Here is a 26,867-nt window from a genome sequence, read left to right as displayed (position 1 = left end):
AGAAAATAACTTAAAAGTCCTGTTATAAGAAAAAAATTGTAACTATGTATGGTGACAGATGTTAAATAGACTTGTGGTGATCATTTCACAATATGTACCAATACTGAGTCATTATGTTGTACATCTGAAACTAATATAATGTTATATGTCAATTATACCTCAATAAAAAGAAACTCTTTACTGACCATCATCTCAGTGCAAGGCATTTCCTGTAAGAAATAGATAATTTAGACTTTTTCTTTAATATTGCTGCAAAATTTATTTTATCTTTTTAAATTTTATTTTATTGTGACAATACAACATGAGATCAACTCTCCTAAAAATTTTTAGGTATACACCATTGTTGACTATAGATACAATGTTCTTTTTTTTTTTTAATTTTTTTTATTGTTATGTTAATCACCATATATTACATCATTATTTTTTTTAAGACTTTATTTATTTATTTGGCAGAGAAAGAGAGAGAACAGCAGAGGGAGGAGGAGGCTCCCCGCAGAGCACGGAGCCCAATGTGGGACTTGATCCCAGGACCCTGGGATCATGACCTGAGCCAAAGACAGTCACCCAACCGAGCCACACAGGTGCCCCTAGATACAATGTTCTACATGAGAACTCTAGTTTGAATAAAACTTCCTTAACTGAAACTTTATGCCCATTGATTACTAATTCCCCATTTTCACCCCATATCCCCTAGTAACCACCAATCCACTCTTTGAATCTCTGATTTTAACTGTTTTATGTACCTCATACAAGTGGAAGAATACAGTATATTTCTTCCTGTTACTGGCTTATTTTATTTAGCATAATGTCTTCATCCATGTTGGGTATCATAGAATTTCCTTCTTTAAGACTGAATAGTATTTCATTGTACATATACCACATTTTCTTTATCCATTCATTTGTTGATGAATATTTAGATTGTTTCCACATCTTGACTATAGTGAAGAGTGCTGCAATGGACATGGGAATGCTAGTATCTCTGAGATCCTGATCTCAATTCTTTTAGATAAATACTTAGAAAATGGATCGCTGGACCATAAAGTATTTGTATTTTTAATTTTTTGAGGAACCTCCATACTGTTTTCCACAGTGGCTACACCATTTTGCATTCCCATTAACAGTATACAATTGTTCCAATTTCTCCACATTTTCATACACTTGTTATCTTTTTATTTTTTATAATTTTGCTGATAGGTGTGAAGTAATATCCCATTGTGATTTTGATTTTCATTTCCCTGATGATATTGACATTGATCATTTTCTCATATACCTGTTGGCCATTTGTAAGTCTTCGGAGAAATATATGTTCAAGTCTTTAGCCTATTTCTTAATAGGGTTATTAGAGTTTTTTCTAGTGAGTTGTAGAGTTCCTTTTATTTTTTTAGGTGTTAACCCCTTATTGGTTATATGGTTTGCAAATATTTCCAACTACCCCACAGACTGCCTTTTCACTATGTTGATTTTTTTCCTTTCCTATGCCACAGCTTTTTAGTTTGCTGTAGTCCCATTTGTTTATTTTTGGTTTTGTTGCCTTTTGATACAATGTAAAAATACACTTTGATACACTTCTAAGACCAATATTATGAAGTGTTCCCCTATGTTTTCTTCTAAGAATTTTACAGTTTTACAGCTTACATTTAAGTCTTTATTCCATTTTGAGTTAATTTTTGTATGTGGTATAAAATAACAGTGCAATTCCATTCATTTACATGTGGATATCCTGTTTTCCCAGCACCATTTGTTGAAGGGAGTATCCTTTCTCAATTGTGTATTCTTGGCATCCTTATCAAAATTATTTGATGGTGTAATTATGGATTTATTTCTGGGTTCTCTATTTTGCTCCACTGGTCTATAAGTCTATTTTTAATCCCAGTACCATACTGTTTTGAATACTGCAGGTTTGTAATATATTTTGAAATCAGGAAGTGCAATGCTTTGTTTGTCATTCTTGGAATTCATTTGGCTATACATAGTTTTTGTGGTTCCACATGAATTGTAGAATTATTTTTTTAATTTGTTTTTAAAAAATTCCATTGGGATTTTAAAAGGAATTGCATTAAATCTGTAGATGGGGTATTACAGACATTTTAACAATATTAATTCTTCCAATCCATGAACACCAGATGCCCTTCCATTTGTATCTTAATTTCTTTCATCAATGTTTTATAGTTTTCAGTATTATAAGTCTTTCATCTTCTTAGTTTATTCCCAAGTATTTCTTTCTTTCTGATGCCACTGTAAATGGGATTGTTTTCCTAATTTCCTTTTCAGATAGTTCACTGTAAATGTAAGAAATGCAACTGATTTTTGTATGCTGGTTTTGTATCCTACAATTTTACTGAATTCATTCATTAGTTTTAACACTTTTCGGTGGAATCGGGTATTCTATACATAATATCGTGTCATCTGCAAGTAGAAAGTTTTATTTCTTCCCTTACAATTTGGATGCCTTTTATTTCTCTTTCTTGACTAACGGCTCTAGCTAGGACTTCCAATACTATGTTGACTAGACCAACATAGTTGGTGAAAGTTGGCATCCTTGTGCTCCTGATCTTAGAGAAAAAGATTTCAACTTCTCACTGTTAAGTACAATGTTAGCTATGTGCTTGTCATATACAGCCTTTATTATGTTGAAGTACTTTCCTTCTAGTTTGAGAATTTTCATCATGAAACGATGTTGAAGTTTTTAACTGCTTTTTTTGCATTAAAATGGGCATGTGATTATTATCCTTTATATGTTAATGTAGTATATCACACTGACTGATTTTCATGTGTTCAATTATCCTTTCACCCCAGGTAAAACCTAGTTGGTCATAATGTACAATCCTTTTAATACACTGTTGAATTCAGTTTGTTAGTATTATGTTGAGGATTTTGCATCTATATTCATCAGGGATATTCACCTGTAAGTTTCTCTTATGGTGTCCATATCTGGCTTTGGTATCAGAGTTCTGCTGGCCTCATAAAATGGGTTTGAAAGTGCTCCTTCCTCCTCAATATTTTGGAATAGTTTGAGAAGAACTGTCATCAATTCTTCTTTAAATGTTTTATAGAGGGGCACCTGGGTGGCTCAGTCGGTTAAGCGTCTGCCTTCAGCTCAGGTCATGATCCCGGGGTCCCGGGATAGAGCCCCACATTAGGCTCCCTGCTCAGCAGGAAGTCGGCTTCTCCCTCTGCTCCAACCCCCTCTCATGCTCTCACTCTCTCACTCACTCTTTCTCAAAATAAGTAAATAAAAAATCTTTTAAAAAATAAATGTTTTATAGAGTTCAACAGTGAAGCCATCTGGTCCTGAGCTTCTAATTCTTAGGACGGTTTTGATAATGATTCAATTTCCATACTAGTTATTAATCTGTTTAGAGCTCCTATTTCTTCATGATTTAGTGTATGATTCTAGGAATTTACAGATTTCTTCCAGGTATCTAATTTGTTGGTTTATAATTATTCATAGTAATCTCTTATGATCCTTTTTATTTTTATGGCATCAGTAGTAATGTCCCCTCTTTCATTTCTGATTTTATTTATTTGAGTCTTCTCTCTTTTATTCTTAGTCCAACTAAGGATTTCTCAATTATTTTTAAAGATTTTATTTTTAAGTGATCTCTACACCCAGCATGGGACTTGAACTCACAACCTGAGATCAAGAGTCACATGTTCCCCTGACTGAGCCAGCCAGGCACCCCATGGATTTGTCAATTTTTTAACTGAGGTATAATTGACATATAATAGTGTATTAGTTTCAGGTATGCAACATAATGATTCAATATTTGTACATTTTGTGAAATTATCACCACAATAAGCCTATTAACATCTATCACCTTACATGGTCACAGAATTTTTTTCTTGTGATGAGAACTTTAAGATCTACTCTCAGCAACTTTCAAATATGCAATGCAGTATTATTAACTACAGACAATATACTGTACATTATATCTCCATGACTTATTTATTTTGTAAGTGTAAGTCTGTACCTTTTGATTCCCTTCACCCATTTCTTCCACCCCTACCCTGCCTCTGGCAACCACTACTCTGTTCTCTGTATCTATGAGCTTGGTTTTTCTTTTTGTTTTTTCTGTTTTTGTTTTAGTTACTGTTTTGCTTTTTTAGATTGCACATGTGAGATTAGATGGTATTTGTCTTTCTCTGTCTGATTTATTTTACTTACCATAATGCCCTTGAAGTCCATCCATGTTGTCACAAATGACAAAATTTCCTTTTTTTTATGGCTGAATAATATCCAGTTGTATATTTAGACCAATCTTTCTTTGTCCATTCATTGGTTAATGGACATTTAGGTTGTTTCTGTATCTTGTCTATTATAAATAATGCTGCAATGAAAATACTGGTACACTATTCTTGGTTGGCAGGGTTTTTTTCTTTCAGCACTTTGAACATATCATCTCATTCCTTTCTGGCCTACATGATTTCTGCTGAAAAATCCACTAATGTTCTTATAGGAGTTCCCTTGTATGTGACACATCACTTTCCTCTTGTTTTTTACTCTTTGTCTCTTTAGACAATTTGATTATAATGTGTCTTGATGTAGATTTCTTTGGGTTCTTTTTCAGGGGTGTTTCCACCTATTTGGAGTATTTTCAGCCATTTTTTTCTTTGAATAAACACTCTGGTCCTTTTTACCTCTTCTCCTTCTGGGATTCCCATAAATGCACACATTAATCTGTTTAATGGTATCCCATAAATCCTTTAAACTGTCTTGTTCATTTCTGGTTTTTTGCTCCTCTGACTGAATTATTTCCAGTGACTGGTCTTCAAATTTGCTGAACCCTTTTTTTCTGATCCTTTTTTTTTTTTTTTGTCTTATCTAGTCTGCTATTAAACCTCTCTAGTGAAATTTTCAATTCAGTCATTGTGTTCTTTAGCTCCGTGATTTCTGTTTGGTACTTTTTACATTTTCTATCTCTACTGAAATTCTCACTTTTTTCGTGCATTTTCTTGACCCCAATGAGCATCCTTATGACTGTTATTTTGAATTCTCTATCAGGTAAATCATGTAACTCCGTTTCATTAGGATCAGTTTCTGGAGATTCACCTTACTTTGTTTAGAACAACAATGCCTGATTCTTCACTTTGCTTGATTCTCTGTGTTGGTGTCTGCATATTACACAAAGTAGGCATCTTTCCTAGTCTTCATTAACTGGCCTCATACAGGAGAAGACCCCCAACAATAGGCCTGGCCTCTACCAACTCTCTCCTTCCCTAGGGGGAAGCAGGGTGCTATGGTTCTGGTCTGCTTGCTGTATGCTGAACCATGGAAGTGTGAAATGGGCTGTGGCGTCTACCTGTCTAAACCTCCCTCTCCTAAATTATGCTAGATCCAGCAGAGCTCCAAGACTAGCAAGATGGAAGCCAGTCCTCAGAGGATCTCCCTCAGAAAAGTTGGAGTGCTGAACCATGAACCAACCCCTTCCCTCCACTTGGAGAAGCTGGAGCTAAGGTTTCTTCCTGATTGTATGGTGCTCTGCCAGGGGCAGGGACTCCAGTGAGATGTCCCAAATCTCCGTACTGAGGCAAGAACTGAATACAAACTTAATGATTCTTCATTCAGTTGAGCTTTCAACCTAATCACAAGGTCCCAAAGATTTGAGATCAAAGGTTTGAGTTGACACTATAAACCATTCCCCAAGAGATGTCATACAAACCTATTGATTCCTCTAATGCTTATTTCTTTTTTTATTGAAATATAATTAATATACAGTGTTATATTAGTTTCAGATATATAATACAATGATTCAGCAATTCTATATATTTCTCAGTGCTCATCAAGATAAGTAAACTCTTAATTTCCTTCCCCTATTTCACCCATCCCCTCACCCAATGCCCCTCTGGCAATGAACGGTTTGTTCTCTGTATTTAAGAGTCTGATTTTTTTGTTTGTCTCTTGTTTGTTCATTTGTTTTGTTTTTAAATCCTGCATATGAGTGAAATCATATGGTATTTGTCTTTCTCTGACTGACTTACTTCACTTAACATTTTACCCTCTAGGTCCAGCCAGGTCATTGCAAATGGCAAGATTTCATTCTTTTTTTATGGCTCAGTAATATTCTATCAAGTATGTGTACACACATACATACATATACTACATCTTCTTTATCCATTCATCTATCAATGGACACTTGGGTTGCTTTCATATCTTGGCCATTATAAATAGTGCTGCAATAAACATAGGGGTGCATATATCTTTTTGAATTAGTAATTTTGTTTTCTTTGGGTAAATTCCCAGTGGTGGAATTACCGGATCATACAGTATTCTATTTTTAATTTTTTGAGGAGCCTCCATCCTGTTCTCCACAGTGGCTACACCAAGTTGCATTTCTACTAACAGTCTCCGAGTTCATTTTCTCCACACTCTCACCAACACTTGTTATTTCCTGTGGTTCTGGTCTTAGACATTATGAAAGGTACAAAGTGATATCCTATTGTGGTTTTGTTTGACATCTGCCCTAGAAGCATTTTTCTAGATAATACGTCTCCTCAAGCAAGGGATACAAAAGCAATATTAAACTACTGGGACTACACCAAAATAAAAAGCTTTTACACTTTGAAAAAAAAATCAACAAAACAAAAAAGCAGCTTACTGAATGGGAAAAGATATTTACAAATGATATATCTGAAAAGGGGTTAATATCCAAAATATGTAAAGAACTTATAAAACAACTCAACACCAAAAGAAACAAATAATCTGATTTAAATGGGCAGAGAATCTGAACAGAAATATTTCCAAAGAAGATATACACAAGAGACACATGAAGAGATGCCTAATATCACTAATCAACAGAGAAATGCAAATTAAATACTAATGTTTATTTCTTGAGGCTTTCCAAATCTATCTCTCATCTTATTTACCTCATGAGCTCTAAACATATCTTTTAGTATCTATTATCTCTCATATATGCCTCAAGTCCAATATGTCTAAAAATCTATCAATAGCTTCTCGCCTATATAAAACTGAAAACCAAGGTCCTTAGTGCCCAACCAGATTCCTGAAAGGCCACTTGATGCTTCCCTTTCCATCTGAAAAGATTCCAATCACTTTTCATTTGTAAATTGCTCTTGCTTCATCTGTCTCATTCATCTTCTATCCCACCCCATCACTTCACAACCAGATGACAGCATCAACCTAATCACTAGCCTCTCTGCCTCCACTCTGGCCCCCTTGTTCACTGCTGCCAGTGTAATGGTCCTAATATGCAAATCTGCATATAAGCAGATGATGAGAACTTTAAGATCTACTCTCAGCAACTTACAAATATGCAATGCAGTATTATTAACTATAGACAATATACTGTACATTATATCTCCATGACTTATTTATTTTGTAACTGGAAGTCTGTGCCTTTTGATTCCCTTCACCCATTTCTTCCACCCCTACCCCTGCTTCTGGCAACCACTACTCTGTTCTCTGTATCTATGAGCTTGGTTTTTCCTTCTGTTTTTTCTGTTTTTGTTTTAGTTACTGTTTTGCTTTTTTAGATTGCACAAGTGAGATTAGATGGTATAACATATCCATGCTTAAAATTATTTAATGGTTCCCCCTTAGCTTTCAGACTATAGTTTAACTTTTTAACTTAGCACACAGGCCGTTCACAAGTAGGTCTATGCCTACCTCTCCACCTTCAATTTTTTTTTCATTTTTAAACATTTTGTTTGTTTTTTTATTGAGTTTTGAGAATTCTTAGTAAATTCTGGATATAGACCATTCATTATATAAGTGGTTTACCTATATGGTCTTACAGTCTGTGGCTTGTCTTTTCATCTCTCTCCCCCCCCCCCCGTCTTTTTTGAGTACAGGTGACACACAATATTACATTTGTTTGAGGTATACAACATAGTGATTCTTCATCTCAGCCCTCAGAAGTGTTACAGGTCTTTGAGCATGTACTGTTCCTGCAATTAAAATGTTCCTCCACCACTTTCTTTGTCTAGTTAACTCTCCAAACTTGGCCATGCATTCTTCACTCAAAACACTTTCCTTTGATAGAACTGCCATAATGCCTCCATAATACCTTACACCAATTTCTATCATAGTAACTTACATTAATTTATATCTTAAATTCTAGGAGAAAAGGAGTGTGGTATACTTTTCCAAATTTGAATCCCTAGCACACAGTGGTGATCGGCACAGAGTAGTGTACAAAAACCAACCATTTGCTGAATGGATTAATTAACTAGTCAAATTGGAGTTACCTGGAATGATGCTGGTTCTTTTTAAAGTTAAATTTTTACATGGTTTAAATTTCCTTTGTCCCTAAAGTTTTCAATATGAAATTCAGCACAAATCCAGTGATTTGTATCTTATTTGTCTCCATTTTATACTTCCTCCATTCCATCTTCAAAACCAGTCTAATGACTTGATTTTTTCTTTAAACCTTAATATCTCTGTATATATTTTGCCTAGGATCTTTTGCAGAATGTACTTGGCTTCTTAATAATACTGTAATTTCTCTCCTTATAAACTGCTGACATTTTTAATAAGAAAAAGTTTTAGAAAGTCTTTTTGCTGGTATACCTGCCTTTTAATAATAGAGGGTGGCTTCAAAAAATCTCAGCTACCAATATGGTAATGTGTGATTTTTCTGTCAACATTATGAATATTCTTCATATTCAGAATCATTTGTTGAGTGTAGAAATGCTTTACAGCAATCCATGTAGAAAATATTAAAGATGTAGTTCATGTAAGAAGTTATTACAAACTAGACCCATTTCTTATAATGACATTGGTCTATTTCCTAATCCAAAGGTACCCACATTTCCATTAAAAAAAAAACCCTAGGATGACAAATGGAAAAAGTTGGAAAACTTAGTTCAACTCAGGAGTCAAATTTATTTCCCTTCATTTTTTAGGAATAAGGGCAATATTGCACTGCAAGAGTCAAAAGAGCAAGGTACCATGGTGGCAAAAGGTAGGACAGGAAAAGGAAAAAAAATAAAATAGAACACCAGTTCTTGCCAGGTAGTGTACATATTATCATTTAATTTTATAAGATTCTTTCAAAGTGTTCAGAGTAAGTTTTACTATTCTTAAAGCTCAGAAGAAGAAACCAAGGCTCACAGATTTTAACTTTCCCAAATTCACCCAGCTAATCAAGAAGACAGCCAGGATTCAAGCAAGGTCTCTCTTCTGCCAAAAGCAATGATTTTCTCCACATTGTTCTGACCCCTAGAGAAAGCAAGAGACAACCTAGCCAATTTCGTCTCAAATAAAATTGATCCTTATAAAGTCCAGATGCCAATAAAATAAGGTGTGGTATCTTGAGAAGTATAAATAGTAAAGTTCAAAAAAACATAACCAATACCAAAAAAGAAATTTTAAATTTCCATGGAAAATTATGAATAGTGGTAATAAGCCAAATTGCCTTTCCAAATTCCTATAATTTAATATTGAAAGATCATCATTTTTTCTCTATCCTCTCTTACCTTTGATTTGAACCTATTTCCCAGAGAAGAAAACATGTATTTCCTTAAGGAACAAGATGACTTTAAAACTGCCAAATCAGGGGCACCTGGGTGGCTCAGTTGGTTAAGTGACTGCCTTCAGCTCAGATCATGATCCCAGGGTCCTGGGATCAAGCCCCGCATCGGGCTCCCTGCTCCACGGGAAGCCTGCCTCTCCCTCTCCCACTCCCCCTGCTTGTGTTCCCTCTCACGCTCTCTCTCTCTCTCTCTCTCTCTGTTAAATAAATAAATGAAATCTTTAAAAAAAAAACTGCCAAATTAGGAATCTTTGAGGTACTCAATTATATATCAACTTTGTGTTGGTTGACACAATTTTTCTATCGAGAATTACTCAGTGAACCATGTTTGCACTAGTTGGTGATCTCAGTCTATGTCCTCATAAATGCTTGATCATAATGATCATAATTGCATTTCTGGAGGCAGTCTCAGTGGAAAAAAGATAATTTAATAAACATAAGAAAGCATAAGGCAGTCAGGAAATGTATAGCTACACACTATCAATCAAGAGTTGAGTAATATCTCATTGACCTGACATCTAAAGGGAAATATACCACAATAAGGATGAAAAATTCTGTAATTGAGGAAAAAAATCACTGTAAGGAAGAAAAAGAAAAGGAATGAAAGCAAGCAAGCAATAGTCAATTGGAACTCGTATGGGGTAATTAAAAGTAAGTCATGTCAATCTAACCTCATTTCCTTTACAATTGGGGTTACTAGCCTGATAAATCTACATCTTGATTTCAGCAAGATTTTTAAGAAAATGCTTAATGATAAAAAAAACATGGTTTACACAGTAGCCTAATAAAGCAAGTCTGAAGCTCATTTTAACAACTTTATCCAAAATGTGTTAATGTTTGATGTTATTTGAAAGGAAGATCTATCACTGTTTTCCACGCTACTAAATTTTTCATGAATAATATGTTTTTTAAAAATCTGAAAATGAGGGGGTGCGGAGCAAGATGGCAGAGGAGTAGGAGACCTGGATTTCGTCTGGTCTCAGGAATTCAGCTGAATAGGGATCAAACCATTCTGAACACCTATGAACTCAACAGGAGATTGAAGAAAAGAATAGCAACAACTCTCTGAAAAGAAAAGTGAGCACTTTCTGGAAGGTAGGACGTGAGGAGAAGTGAATCCGAGGCGATATTCAGGAGGATAGACGGCAGGGGAGGGGGCCTCCCTTGGCAGCTTCTGGCAAGTGATAGAGGAGTGGAGCACAAAATTGGAACATTTAGAAGTCGGCTCCCCTGAGGGATGTCACTCCAGGGGCTAAGCGAGGGGTGGAACACTCGTGGGACAGTGTGTCTCAGGACCCTAGGGGTCACAGAAAGACCAGGGGTGCCTGAGTGTGGCAGAGCTCCCAGGTATCAGAGCAGGGAAGCCGGCTGCAGAGACAGAGCCGAGGTGCGGGCTCTCAGCTCCAGGTTGCCATAAACTGTGATCAGCGACACAGTCGGGCCACTGCTCCTCCAGGAGGGACCCAACAAGCAGCAGATCCTGGGAGACTCCCCTTCCTCCCCCGGGGAGGAGGGGTGCAGAAGCACACCACAGGGATCTGCTGGGTTGGGAGACTCCACACCGAGTCCGGTGCCAGAGATAGAAATGCTCAGTCACAGGCCGGGTCAGCACGGAGTGCGGCCAGAGACCGGGGAGACGGGAGTGATTGACTGCTTTTCTCTGGGGGCTCACTGAGGAGTGGGGCCCCGAGTTCTCGGCTATTCTGGGGTGGAGACTGGGATATGGGAGGCCACCATTTTCACTCTCATCCTCCAAAGCTGTACGAAAAGCTTACAGGGAACAAAAGCTCGGGAGAGCAAACCCAAGCAGATTACTTAGCCCAGACTGACAAGGGCAGGGCAGCTCTGCCTCCCACAAAGACATTTGGGAACCACAGCAACAGGCCCCTTCCCCAGAAGATCAGCAAGAACAGCTAGTAAAGACCAAGTTTACCAATCAATAAGAATGGCAGAACTCCAGCGCTAGGAGAATACTGCACTTAGAATTCATGGCTTTTTTCCCATGATTCTTTAGTCTTTCAAAGTTAATTTTTTAACTTTTTTTTTGAATTTTTCTTTTTCCCTTTTTCAACCAACATCTTATCAATCCCTTTTTAAAAAAAAATTTCATTTTTCATTTTTAGAGTCATGTTCTATCCCTTCATAATAGTTACCCTTATTTTTGGCAAATATATATAAGTTGTTCTCTCTTTAAAATTTTGAGATAGTTTCCTCTAACAGATAAAATATACCCTAAATCTCTAGTGTATGGCTTTGTTCTAGTCTCCTGCCTGATGACATTCTCTCCCTTTTTTTTTTCTTTCTTTTTTTTTTAAAGCCTCTTCTTTCTTTTTTCAAACAACTACTTATCAATGAATTTTATAAATTTTTTTATAATTTTCATCTTTACAGTCATATTCCATCCCTTCATCATATCAACCCTTATTTTGTACATATATAAGTCTTTCTTTCTTTAAATTTTTGGGAGGCACTTTCTTCTAACAGACCAAAATACACCCAAAATCTACTGTGTGGCACTGATCTATGCACCAGCCTGATCATATTTGATCTTATTCTGTTTTTTATATTTTGTTCTGTTTTTGTTGGTTTTTATCTTTATCTTTTCCTTTTTTTTTTCCTCTTTCTTTTTTCTTTCTTTCCCTTTCTTTTCCCCTGGTTTCAGATCTTTTCTGATTTGTTTAGAGAATATTTTCTGGGAATGTTGTTACCCTATTAGCATTTTGTTCTCTCATTCATCTATTCTCCTCTGGACAAAATGACAAGACGGAAAAAATCACCTTAACAAAAAGAACAACAGGTAGTACCGTCTGCCAGGGATGTACTCAATAAGGACATTAGTACATGTCAGACCTAGAGTTCAGAATCATGATTTTAAAGATACTAGCTGGGCTTGAAAAAAGCTTGGAAGTTATTAGAGAAACCCTTTCTGGAGAAATAAAAGAACTAAAATCTAACCAAGTCAAAATCAAAAAGGCTATTAATGAGGTGCAATCAAAAATGGGGGCACTAACTGCTAAGATAAATGAGGCAGAAGAGAGAATCAGCGATATAGAAGACCGAATGATGGAAAATAAAGAGGCTGAGAAAAAGAGAGAGAAACAAGTACTGGATCACAAGGGCGGAATTCGAGAGATTAGCGATACGATAAGATGAAACAACATTAGAATAACTGGGATCCCAGAAGAAGAAAAAAGAGAGAGAGGGACAGAAGGTATATTGGAGCAAATTAGAGCAGAGAACTTCCCTGGTGTGGGGAAGGAAACAGGCATCAAAATCCAGGAGGCACAGAGAACCCCTCTCAAAATCAATAAAAATAGGTCAAAATTAGATGTCACCCCGACATCTAATAGGAAAACTTAAGAGTCTCAGAGACAAAGAGAAAATCCTGAAAGCAGCTCGGGAGAAGTGATATGTAACCTACAATGGTAGAAATATTAGATTGGCAACAGACCTATCCACAGAGACCTGGCAGGCCAGAAAGGACTGGCATGATATCTTCAGAGCGCTAAACGAGAAAAATATGCAGCCAAGAATACTATATCCAGCTAGGCTGTCACTGAAAATAGAAGGAGAGATAAAAAGCTTCCAGGACAAACAAAAACTAAAGGAATTTGCAAACACAAAACCACCCTACAAGAAATATTGAAAGGGGTCCTCTAAGCAAAGAAAGAGCCTAAAAGCAGCATAGACCAGAAAGGAACACAGACAATATACAATCACAGTCACCTTACAGGCAATACAATGGCACTAAATTCCTATCTTTCAATAGTTACCCCGAACGTAAATGGGCTAAATGTCCCAATCAAAAGACACAGGCTATCAGATTGCATAGAAAAACAAGACCCATCAATATGCTGTCTGCAAGAGACTCATTTTAGACCCAGAGACAACCCCAGATTAAAAGTGAGGGGGTGGAAAACCATTTACCATGCTAATGGACACCAAAAGAAAGCTGGGGTGGCAATCCTTATATCAGACAAATTAGATTTTAAACCAAAGACTGTAATAAGAGATGAGGAAGGACACTATATCCTACTTAAAGGGGCTATCCAACAAGAAGATCTAACAACTGTAAATATCTATACCCCTAACATGTCCAATGGAAAAAAGACAGTCTCTTCAACAAACGGTGTTGGGAAAATTGGACACCCACATGCAGAAGAATGAAACTGGACCATTTCCTTACACCACACACAAAAATAGACTCCAAATGGTTGAAAGACCTCAATGTGAGACAGGACTCCATCAAAATCCTGAAGAACACAGGCAGCAACCTCTTCGACCTCAGCCGCAGCAACTTCTTCCTAGAAACATCGCCAAAGGCAAAGGAAGCAAGGGAAAAACGAACTATTGTGATTTCATCAAGATAAAAAGCTTTTGCACAGCAAAAGAAAAACTCAACAAAACCAAAAGACAACCGACAGAATGGGAGAAGATATTTGCAAATGACATATCAGATAAATCCAAAATCTATAAAGAACTTATCAAACTCAACACCCAAAGAACAAATGATCCAATCAAGAAATGGGCAGAAGACATGAACAGACATTTTTCCAAAGAAGACATCCAAATGGCCAACAGACACATGAAAAAGTGCTCAACATCGCTCGGCATCAGGGAAATCCAAATCAAAACCTCAATGAGATACCACCTCACAGCAGTCAGAATGGCTAAAATTAACAAGTCAGGAAACGACAGATGTTGGCGGGGATGCGGAGAAAATGGAACCCTCCTACACTGTTGGTGGGAATGCAAGCTGGTACAACCACTCTGGAAAACAGTATGGAGGTTCCTCAAACAGTTGAAAATAGAGCTACCATACGATCCAGCAATTGCACTACTGGGTATTTACCACAAAGATACAAATGTAGGAATCCAAAGGGGTAGGTGCACCCCGATTTTTATAGCAGCAATGTCCACAATAGCCAAACTGTGGAAAGAGCCAAGATGTCTATCAACAGATGAATGGATAAAGAAGATGTGGTATATATATACAATGGAATATTATGCAGCCATCAAAGGAATGAGATCTTGCCATTTGCAACGACGTAGATGGAACTGGACGGTGTTATGCTGAGTGAAGTAAGTCAATCAGAGAAAGACGTTTATTATATGACCTCACTGATATGAGGAATTCTTAATCTCAGGAAACAAACTGAGGGTTGCTGGAGTGGGGGTGGGGTGGGAGGGATGGGGTGGCTGGGTGGTAGACATTGGGGAGGGTATATGCTATGGTGAGCGCTGTGAATTGTGCAAGACTGTTGAATCACAGATCTGTACCTCTGAAACAAACAATGTAATATATGTTAAGAAAAAAAAGAAGAAGAAGAAGATAGCAGGAGGGGAAGAATGAAGGGGGGAAATCGGAGGGGGAGACGAACCATGAGAGACAATGGACTCTGAAAAACAAATGAGGGTTCTAGAGGGGAGGGGGGGTGGGAGGATGGGTTAGCCTGGTGATGGGTATTAAAGAGGGCACGCTCTGCATGGAGCACTGGATGTTATGCACAAACAATGATTCATGGAACACTACATCACAAACTAATGATGTAATGTATGGTGATTAACATAACAATAAAAAAGTTTAAAGGGGAAGAACAAATCTGAAAATGATACCAGGTTAGGAGGTAAAGACAAAATCAAAAGTCAAAAAGATCTGAATGGACTATAACAAAAACCAGAATTAACAGGATTAAATTCAATGAAGAGAAATCTAACATCTACCTTTACATATAAAAAGATAAAACTAGTATCAGAGGAAGTCCTGAATTGAGTAGGTTGAGTTCAGAGATTTGGAGATTTTAACTACTCACAAAATCAGTATGAACAAACAGCATGACGAGGCTATCAAAATAAGGTAAGATAATGTTAGATATTAAATCAAAGAGGTAATTCAGTATATTATAGAATGTTCACATCAGAGATTTTGTTTTTATTTCAAGATGTTTTAATTTCAATATTTTATGGGAATTACCTATAATCTATAATATGAATAGAAAAGGATTTACTGAGACGATTTTAGGGACTTCTATTTCTTATACTGACAAATCAGTAATTAGTCTAATCCTACTGTTGAAGAAAACTAAGATTGATGAAATATAAAATACTTTACCTTAAAAACATCTAAGAGCTAACAAAACAGGAAGGAATTTCTTGAGATGAGTGCCAGAAAAGGTAATGTTTAGCACACAAAGATAGCCACTCACATTAGAACACAAGATACTGTGAGAAAAAACTAGCAAGTCCAGACGCTAAAGTTTTCAAATTTTAAAAATGCTTACCATGTTCAAGTACTTCAATATCAAAGCTGGAAAAATCTCAGCAGGAAACTGAAACTCATACAAGATATGGAAATTTTAAAGTATGCAGAATAGTCTGAAACTGTCCTATAAGGGCTCAAGGATCAAGAAATTTTTAGCATAGGTAAGAGAAGACATAAATCATAAATAAGTCCTAAGAATAATCATCACTTATTTGAAAAATGCCTTTTCCTACTACCTTGGTTCTATGTTGCTCAAGAAAGCAAAATTAGAAGCAGTGAATGGAAATAGCAGGAAGGCAGCTTTAAGCTCAGTTTGAGAAAAATGTCTCTAATAATTAGAATTGCCCAAAGTCAGGTAAACTGTCTCACAGAACTGAGACTGCTATTACCGTTAGACACTTGTGTATTGCACATTGTATTGTAGGAAGAAGTCTAATCTATGTCCATAGGATATTAGACTATAAGGGCCCTGACGTTTCTCCTCTATAATTTTTTAATCCAAGTAGAAATTTAATATAACCATAAATACTTTTAGAAATACAGAAATATTCTATGGGGCTCCAGAGTGGCTTAGTCAGTTAAGCGTCCGACTTCTGATCTCAACTCAGGGTCGCGGGTTCAGGCCTCATGCTGGCCTCCACACTGAGTGTGGAGTCTACTTAAAAAAAAGAAAAAGAAATATTCTAAACCACTATTTCCCAAAGTATGGTCTGAGAAAGTTCCAGGATTAACATATTATAAAAGAGTCCTAAGGTTAAAATATTGGGGAAACTCTGATTAAGAAAAATTAAATACATTTCTTTGCTTCAATATTTATTACCAACTTTATTTTTTTATTTTTTAATGTAAGCGAAACTCATTTCTTTTTTTTATTATTATGTTATGTTAATCACCATACATTACATCATTAGTTTTGGATGTAGTGTTCCATGATTCATTGTTTGTGTATAATACCCAGTGCTCCATGCAGTATGTACCCTGTTTAGTACCCATCACCAGGCTAACCCACCCCCGAACCCCCTCCCCTCTAGAACCCTCATTTTGTTTCTCAGCGTCCATCATCTCTCATGGTTCATCTCCCCCTCCGATTTTCCCCTCTTCATTCTTCCCTTCCTGCTATCTTCTTCTTTTTTTTTTTTTTAACATATAATGTATTATGTGTTTCAGAGGTACAGGTCTGTGATTCAACAGTCTTACACAATTCACAGCGCTCACCATAGCACATACTCTCCCCAATGTCTATCGCCCAGCCACCCTACCCATCCCACCCCCCCACCACTCCAGCAACCCTCAGTGTGTTTCCTGAGATTAAGAATTCCTATCAGTGAGGTCATATGATACTTATCTTTCTCTCATTGACTTGCTTCACTCAGCATAATACCCTCCAGTTCCATCCACATCATTGCAAATGGCAAGATTTCATTCCTTTTAATGGCTGCATAATATTCCATTGTATATCCATACCACTTCTTCTTTATCCATTCATCTGTTGATGGATATCTTGGTTCCTTCCACAGTTTGGCTACTGTGGACATTGCTGCTATAAACATTGGGGTGCACATACCCCTTCGGATCCCTACATTTGTATCTATGGGGTAAATACCCAGTAGTGCAATTGCTGGATCATATGGTAGCTCAACTCTATGGTCAACTAATCTTTGACAAAGCAGGAAAGGATATCCAGTGGAAAAAAGACAGTCTCTTCAACAAATGGTGTTGGGAAAATTGGACAGCCACATGCAGAAGAATGAAACTGGACCATTTTCTTACAGCATACACAAAAATAGACTCAAAATGGATGAAGGACCTAAATATGAGACAGGAATCCATCAAAATCCTAGAGGAGAACACAGCCACAGGCAGTGTTCTTTGCCCTTGGCCACGGCAACTTCTTACGAGACATGTCTCCAGAGGCAAGGGCACAAAATCAAAAATGAACTACTGGGACTTCATCAAGTTAAAAAGCTTCTGCACAATGAAGGAAACAATCAAAATAACTAAAAGGAAACCTACAGAATGAAAGAAGATATTTGCAAATGACATATCTGATAGAGTATCCAAAATCTATAAAGAACTTATCAAACTGAACACCCAAAAAACAAATAATCCAATTAAAAAATGGACAGAAGACATGAATAGACATTTTTCCATAGAAGACATGCAGATGGCCAACAGACACATGAAAAGATGCTCAACATTACTCATCATCAGGGAAATACAAATCAAAACTATAAGGAGCTATCCCTTGACACCTGTTGGAATGACTAAAATCAACAACTCAAGAAACAACAGGTGTTGGCAAGAATGCAGAGAAAGGGGAACCCTCCTGCACTGTTGGTGGTAATGCAAACTGGTGCAGCCACTGTGGAAAACAGTATGGAAGTTCCTCAAAAAGTTAAAAATAGAACCATCCTATGATCCAGCAATTGCACTATTAGGTACTTACCCAAAGAATACAAAAATACAGATTCGAAGGGATACATGCACCCTAATGTTTACAGCAGCATTATCAACAATAACCAAATAATGGAAAAAGCCCAAATGTCCATCAACTAATGAATGGATAAAGAAGTTGTGGTGTGTGTGTATATATATGTATATATATATATACAGAATGGAATATAACTCAGCCAAAGGAAAAATGAACTCTTGGCATGTGCAACAATATGGATGAAACTAGAGAATATTATGCTAAATGAATTAAGTCAGTCAAAGAAAGACAAATACCATATGATTTCACTCATACATGGAATTTCAGAAACAAAACAAATGAACAAAGGGGGAAGAAAGAAAGAGGCAAACCAAGAAACAGAGTCTTAACTGAAGAGAACAGAGGGGTGGGGAGCGGGATATGGGTGAAATAGGTAATGGGGATTAAGAAGTGAACTTGTTAAAAAAAAAAAGAGTGCACTTGTGATGAGTACCAGGTATTGTATGTAAGTGCTGAATCACTAAATTGTATGCCTGAAACCAATATAACACTATATGTTAACTGGAATTTAAATAAAAACTTTTAAAAATTTTAAATTTTTTATAAAAAATGAAACAATTGAATAAACAAAATAACTTCTGGCTTTGTTCTTTTGAAGTAAACAAGAGTTGCACAACTGAATCATCTTCTACTGGGTGACATTAAGAAATGAGGGTGAGGCTGGATGCACTAGGACTGATGCCAGTTTCAGAAAATGGAATTAGAAGTGAGAACAATGCCAAGGTAAACAAACCATCTTTCACTTACAGCTGACACGTGCTGCAAGAGACACATGACATCTATCATGTCTGCGAGGATGAGGAGTCTGGTAACTGCAGCCAACAAGGCACGGGCAGCTTGAACCACAGCCTCCCTTTTGGGGAGATAACAGGGATCATCTGCAAATCTCTCAGCTGATACTTTCAGAGCTTCACCTGAAAAACACAACCCAAAATAATATACTTTAAGTTTCAGCTATACCTGTTTAAGCATTTATCATCCTAATTCCAAGTACATTCTATGACTAAGCATAATATTAAAATAGTGTCTGTTGACACTAGAATACTGTCTCTTAATAAACAATGAAGTTTAAAATTGACATTTGTTTTTAATAAATGCTCTGGAGTTTAAGAAGCATGATACCATTTTCCTGCAAGAGAACTGTGCTCAATTGACTAACAACATCTAGTAAAATTGCTGTCAACTTCTGCATTTGCTGAATCTCATTTGTTGTAAAAGTTTCATTACTACAACTTCAGCTGGAAACAACCTTGTTTATAAAAATAGGGTAAATCTTCATTGAGTTACTTTCCAAGTCAGGGTTAGAAAAGAACAGGACAGGAACTCTCTGATAAAAGTTTAACATAGGCAGACTTATCCTAAACTGTCAATATAATAACATAGGAAGATTTATCCTAAACTGTCAATATAATAACCAACATCATGAACCTAGTCACAGAAATTATATATCATAGCACATAACTGTTAGAAAAATATACCTAAAATTTTTAAGAATTTTCATTGAAAATATATCTTATGATAAACGCAATGTGTACTCATTCATTTTTAAAAGTTCACAATTGAAGGAGGAGTCCAAGATGGCGGAGGAGTAAGAAACCTTAGTTTCTTCTGGTCCTAGGAATTCAGCTACATAGCTAACAAACCATTCTGAACACCTGCAAACTCAACCAGAGGTCTAAGAAAAGAATACCTGCAACTCTACAAATAGAAAAGACACACTAGACATACAACCACTTTCTGAAAGAATGACAAGATGGAAAAACTCACCTCAAAAAAGAGAACAAGAGGCAGTACTGACCGCCAGGGACCTAATCAGTTTGATATAAGATGTCCAGAATAATGATTATAAAGATACAAGCTGGGGTTGAAAAAAAGCCTAAAAAGACACTAGAGAATCCCTTTCTGAAGAAATAAAAGAACTAAAACCTAAAGAACAAATCAAAAAGGCTATTAAGGAGATGCAATCAAAAATGGAGGCTCTAACTGCTAGGATAAATGAGGCAGAAGAGAGAATTAGTGATATAGAAGACTAAATGATGGAGAATAAAGAAGCTGAGAAAAAAAGAGATAGAAAACTACTGGATCACAAGGGGAGAATTCAAGAGATAACTGATACCATAAAGCAAAACAATATTAGAACAATTGGGATCCCAGAAGAGGAAAGGGGAGGCAGAAGGTATATTGGAGCAAATTATAACAGAGAACTTCCCTAATTTGGGGAAGGAAACAGACAATCAAGTCAAGGAGTCACAGAGAGCCCACCTCAAAATCAATAAAAATAGGTCAACACCCCAACATATAAAAGTGAAACTTGCAAATCTCAGAGACAAAGAGAAAATCCTGAAAGCAGCTTGGGACAAGAAGTCCTTAACCTACAAAAGTAGAATCATTAGACTGGCAGTAGACCTATCTACAGACTGGGCAGGCCAGAAAGGACTGGCATGATAAATTCAAGCTGCTAAATGATAAAAATATGCAGCCAAGATTACTTCATCCAGCTAGGATGTCATTCAAAATAGGAGAAATAAAAAGCTTTCAGGACAAACAGAAACTAAAAGAATTTGTGATCACTAAATCAGCCCTGCAAGAAACACGAAAGGGGATTCTTTAAGTGAAGGGAGAGCCCAAAGGTAACATAGACTGCAAAAGAACAGAGACAACATACAAAAACAGTGACTTTATGGTAATACAAAGGCACTAAATTCATATCTTTTAATAATTATTCTGAATGTAAAAGGGCTAAATGTCCCAATCAAAAGACACATGGCATCAGACTGGATGAAAAAGCAAGACCCATTGATATGCTGCCTGGAAGAGACTCATTTTACACCCAAATATACCTCCAGATTTAAAGTGAGGGGGTGGAAAACCATTTATCATGCTAAGGGACATCAAAAGAAAGCTGGGGTGGCAATCCTTATATCAGACAAATTAGATTTTAAACCAAAGACTATAATAAGAGATGAGAAAGGAGAGGAAGGACACTATATCACAATTAAAGGGTCTGTCCAACAAGATCTAACAATTGTAAATATTTCTGCCCCTAACATGGGAACAGCCAATTATATAAACCAATTAATAACAAAATTAAATAAACACATCAATAATAATACAATAATAATCAGGGATTTTAACACCCCACTCACTTCAATGGACAGATCATCTAAGCAGAAGATCAATAAGCAAACAAGGCTTTGAATGACACATTGGACCAGATGGATGTCACAGAAATATTCAGGGTATTCCATCCTAAAGCAACAGAATACACTTTCTTCTTGAATGCACATGGAACAGTCTCCAGAATAGATCACATATTGGATCACAAATCAGGTCTCCATTGATACCAAAAGATTGGGATCATTCCCTGCATATTTTTAGACCACAATATTTTGAAACTGGAACTCAATCACAAGAGGAAATTTGGAAAGAACTCAAATACATGGAGGCTAAAGAGCATCCTACTAAACACTGAATGGGTTAACCAGGAAATTAAAGAATTTAAAATACTTATGGAAACAAATGAAAATGAAAACACAACTGTGCAAAACCTTTGGGATGCAGCAAAGGTGATCCTAAGAGGGTATTATATAGCAATACAAGCCTTCCTCAGGAAACAAGAAAGTTCTCAAATACATAAACTAAGCTTACACCTAAAGGAGCTGAAGAAAGAACAGCAAATAAAGCCTAAACCCAGCAGGAAAGGGAATTAATAAAGATTAGAGCAGAAATGAATAAAATAGAAGCCAAAAGAAGAGTAGAACAGATCAATGAAACTAGGAGCTGGTTCTCTGAACGAATTAGTAAGATCTATAAACACCTAGTCAGACTTATCAAAGAGAAAAGAGAAAGGACCCAAATAAATAAAATCATGAATGAAAGAGGAGAGATCACAACCAACACTGAAGAAATACAATTATTTTTTTTAACATTTTTTTTATTTGACAGAGAGAGACAGCAAGAGAGGGAACACAAGCAGGGGGGGAGTGGGAGAGGGAGAAGCAGGCTTCCTGTTAAGCAGGGAGCCCAATGAAGGGCTCCATTCCAGGACCCTGGGATCATGACGTGAGCTGAAGAAAGACGTTTAACCTACTGAACCACCCAGGCGCCCTGAAGAAATACAATTATAAGAACATATTATGAGCAACTATTTGCCAACAAATTAGGCAATCTGGAAGAAATGAATGCATTCCTAGAAACATATAAACTAACAAAATTGAAACAGGAAGAAAGAGAAAACCTGAACAGACCCATAACCAGCGAGGAAATTGAAGCAGTAATCAAAAATCTCCCAAATAACAAGAGTCCAAGACCAGATAGCTTCCCAGGGGAATTCTACCAAACATTTAAAAAAGAATTAATACCTATTCTTTTGAAGTTGTTTCAAAAAATAGAAAGGGAAGGAAAACTTCCAAACTCTTTCTATGAGGCCAGCATTACCTTGATCCCCAAACCAGACAAAAATCCCACCAAAAAGGAGAATTACAGACCAATATTCCTGACAGAGATGCAAAAATTCTCACCAAGATATTAGCCAATAGAATCCAACAGTACATTAAAAGGATTATACACCAAAATCAAGTGGGATTTATTCCTGGGCTGCAAGGGGGGCTTCAAAATCTGCAAATCAATGTGATACACTACATTAATAAAAGAAAGGACAAGAACCATAAGATCCTTTCAATAGATGTAGAAAAATCATTTGACAAAATACAGCATTGCTTCTTGATTAAAACTCTTCACAGTGTAGGGATAGAGGGAACATACCTCAATACCATAAAATCCAAATACAAAAAACCCAAAGCGAATATCATTCTCATTGGGGAAAAAACTGAGAGCTTTTTCCCTAAGGTCAGGAACATGGCAGGGATGTCCACTCTCACCACTGTTGACAACATACTACTAGAAGTCCTAGTAATCAGAAAACATAAAGAAATAAAAGGCATCCAAATCGGCAAAGGAGAAGTCAAACTCTCACTCTTTGCAGATGACATGATATTCTATATGGAAAACCCAATGACTCAACCCCAAAATTGCTAGAACTCATACAGGAATTCAGCAAAGTGGCAAGATATAAAATCAATGCACAGAAATCAGTTGCATTCCTATACAATAACAATGAGACAGAAAAAAAGAAATTACAGAGTCAATCCCATTTACAATTGCACCCAAAACCATGAGATATCTAAGAATAAACCTAACCAAAGAGGCAAAGGATCTGTATTCAGAAAACTATAGAACACTCATAAAAGATATTGAGGAAGACACAAAGAAATGGAAAAATGTTCCATGCTCATGGACTGGAAGAACAAATATTGTTCAAATGTCTATACTACCTAGAGCAATCTACACATTCAATGCAATCCCTATCAAATTACCATCAACATTTTTCACAGAAATGGAACAAATAATCCTAAAATTTGTATGGAACCAGAAAAGACCCCAAATAGCCAAAGGAATGTTGAAAAGGAAAACCAAACCTGGGGGCATCACAATCCCAGACTTCAAGTTCTATTACAAAGCTATAATCATCAAGACAGTATGGTACTGGTACAAAATCAAATACACAGATCAATGGAACAGAACAGAGAACCCAGAAATAGAAAACCCTCAACTCTATGGTCAACTAATCTTTGACAAAGCAGGAAAGAATGTCCAATGGAAAAAAGACAGTCTCTTCAACAAATGTTGGGAAAATTGGACAGCCACATGCAGAAGAATGAAACTGGAATGAATGAATGGAACTGGAAAGAATGAATCTTACAGTATACATAAAAATAGACTCAAAATGGATGAAAGACCTAAATGTGAGACAGGAATCCATCAAAATTCTAGAGGAGAACACAGGCAGCAACCTCTTCAACCTTGGCTGCAGCAAATTCTTACTATACACGTTTCCAAAGGCAAGGGAAACAAAGGCAAAAATGAACTATTGGGACTTCATCAACATAAAAAGTTTTTGCACAGTAAAGGAAACAGTCGACAAAACCAAAAGACAACCAACAAAATGAAAAAAGATATTTGCAAATGACATACCAGATAAAGGGCTAGTATCCAAAATCTATAAAGAACTTATCAAACTCAACACTCAAAGAATAAATAATCTAATCAAGAAATGGGCAGAAGACATGAACAGACATTTCTGCAAAGAAGACCTCCAAATGGCCAACAGACACATGAAAAGATGCCCAATATCACTCAGCATCAGGGAAATACAAATCAGAACCAAAATGAGATACCACCTCACACCAGTCAGAATGGCTAAAATTAACAAGTCAGGAAATGACAGATGTTGGTGAGGATGAGGAGAAAGGGGAACCCTCCTACTCTGTTGGTAGGAATGCAAGCTGGTGCAAGCAGTCTGGAAACAGTATGGAGGTTCCTCAAAAAGTTGAAAATTGAGCTACCCTATGACCCAGCAATTGCAGTACTTCATATTTACCCCAAAGATACAAATGTAGTGATGCAAAGGGGCACCTGCACCCCAATGTTTATAGCAGCAATGTCCACAATAGCCAAACTATAGAAAGAGCCCAGACATCCATCAAAAGATGAATGGATAAAGAAGAGGTGGTATATATATACAATGGAATACTACTCAGCCATAAAATTGAAATCTTGTCATTTGCAACAACGTGGATGGAACTAGAGGGTATTATGCTAAGCGAAATAAGTCAGTCAGAGAAAGACAATTATCATATGATCTCACTGATAAGTGAAATTTAAGAAACAAAACAGAGGATCATAGGGGAAGAGAGGAAAAGATAAAACAAGACAAATCCGAGAGGGAGACAAACCATAAAAGACTCTTAATCATAGGAAACAAGCTGAGGATTGCTGGAGGGGAGGGAGGTGGGGGAATGGGGTAACTGGGTGATAGACATTAAGTAGGGTACGTGATGTAATGAGCACTGGGTATTATATAAGACTGAAGGGGGCCTGGGTGGCTCCTTCGGTTAAGCATGTGCTCTTGGCTCAGGGTCCTGGGATCAATCCAGGAGGAGTCTGCTTCTCCCTCTGCCCCTCCCTCTCCCTCTGCCTCTCCCCTCCGCTCATACTGTTTCTCACTTTTTCTCTTTCAAATAAATAAATAAATAAAACCTTTAAAAAAAAAGACTGATCAATCACTGACCTCTACCTCTGAAACTTTTACATTATATGTTAATTGAATTTAATTTTTTTTAAAAAGTCAAAAAAAAGAACAAGTTAAAACAAAAGGCAAAGGACATATATTGCATTATTTGTTTCAGAGGTACAGATCTGTGATTCAACAGTCCTACACAATTCACAGTGCTCCCCATAGCACACACCCTCCCCAATGTCTATCACCCAACGACCCCATCCCTCCCACCCACCCCCAGCAACCTTCAGTTTGTTTCCTGAGATTAAGAATTCCTCATATCAGTGAGGTCATATGATACATGTCTTTCTCTGATTGACTTATTTCGCTCAGCATAAGGAAAAAAAAAGAAGAAGTTAGCAGGAGGGGAAGAATGAAGGGGGGGAAATAGGAGGTGAGACGAACCATGAGAGACGATGGACTCTGAAAAACAAACTGAGGGTTCTAGAGGGGAGGGGGGTGGGAGGATGGGTTAGCCTGGTGATGGGTATTAAAGAGGGCACGCTCTGCATGGAGCACTGGGTGTTATACACAAAAAACGAATCATGGAACACTACATCAAAAATGTAATGTATGGTGATTAATATAACAATAAAAAATTTTTTAAAAAGTCAAAGGAAAAAGAAGCTAAAGATCATGATGCTGTGCAAAATTTGGGGTGCAGAAAATAATAAAATGCAATTCAGAGCATCAGGCCAAATACAACCATTGCTTCTATTGGGAAACAATGATTTGTAAAGGAGATTTTACTAATATGATATTATCTCTTTTGTTTATTTCTGCTTTATTTACATCAAAAATTAAAGTTAAAAACGTAACCCTGAAAAAAATTCAAGTATATAATATTATAATTAATAATTATGTTAAAAGCAAAGAGAATGAAAAAACTGAAAAAATTAAAAAATAAAAGTTCACAGTTCATAACGATATAAAATGAAAAAATTCCTCTTTATTCCTCTCCAGTAACATAATGGTTAAAGAATTACCACATCTACTATTTTTTAAGTTTTTCAATTTAAACTTGTTTTTATTATGAAAGCTATATGTGCTCATTACTTTTAAATAATTCACCATACTGAAGAGTATAAAGGGAAAAAGTTTTTTTTTTTTTTAAGGTTTTACTCTTTTGACAGAAACACAGCGAGACAGGGAACACAAGCAGGGGGAGTCGGAGAGGGAGAAGCAGGCTTCCCGCTGAGCAGGGAGCCCAATGCGGGGCTCGATCCGAGGACCCTGGGATCATGACCTGAGCTGAAGGCAACTGCTTAACCGAATGAGCCACCCAGGCGCCCTGGGAAAAAGTTTTTCATGAAGTCTCCATACAAATCATCCAAAAATACTCATTGAGTTCTTGTATATCCACCCAGAAATTTTTCCACAAATGTATATTATATGTGTGCATGTGTATATATGTATGTTTATATGTATAAATTTATATATGTCGATTCATATATATGTTTTAATGTATTTTATAAATATATTCACATATTCATATATGTTAATATA

The 26,867-nt window shown here is 36.6% G+C and overlaps 1 protein-coding gene across 3 annotated transcripts in view; it reads right to left on the bottom strand.

The window, feature by feature from the left end:
* Nucleotides 1–26,867, bottom strand: part of CTNNA3 (catenin alpha 3) — a 2,007,818-nt gene that overhangs the window by 1,748,638 nt on the left and 232,313 nt on the right. For all 3 annotated transcript variants that reach the window (XM_073878933.1, XM_073878931.1, XM_073878932.1), the window contains one exon: nucleotides 18,992–19,158. In XM_073878933.1, coding sequence (XP_073735034.1) covers nucleotides 18,992–19,158 — 167 coding nt within the window. The remainder of the gene's footprint in view (nucleotides 1–18,991; nucleotides 19,159–26,867) is intronic.

The sequence above is a fragment of the Callorhinus ursinus genome, unplaced genomic scaffold (assembly GCF_003265705.2).
Source record: "Callorhinus ursinus isolate GAN/ISIS: 27379988/994484 unplaced genomic scaffold, GSC_fseal_2.0 scaffold31, whole genome shotgun sequence".
Taxonomy (NCBI): Eukaryota; Metazoa; Chordata; class Mammalia; order Carnivora; family Otariidae; genus Callorhinus; species Callorhinus ursinus.
This window is presented reverse-complemented; position numbering and strand designations above follow the sequence as displayed.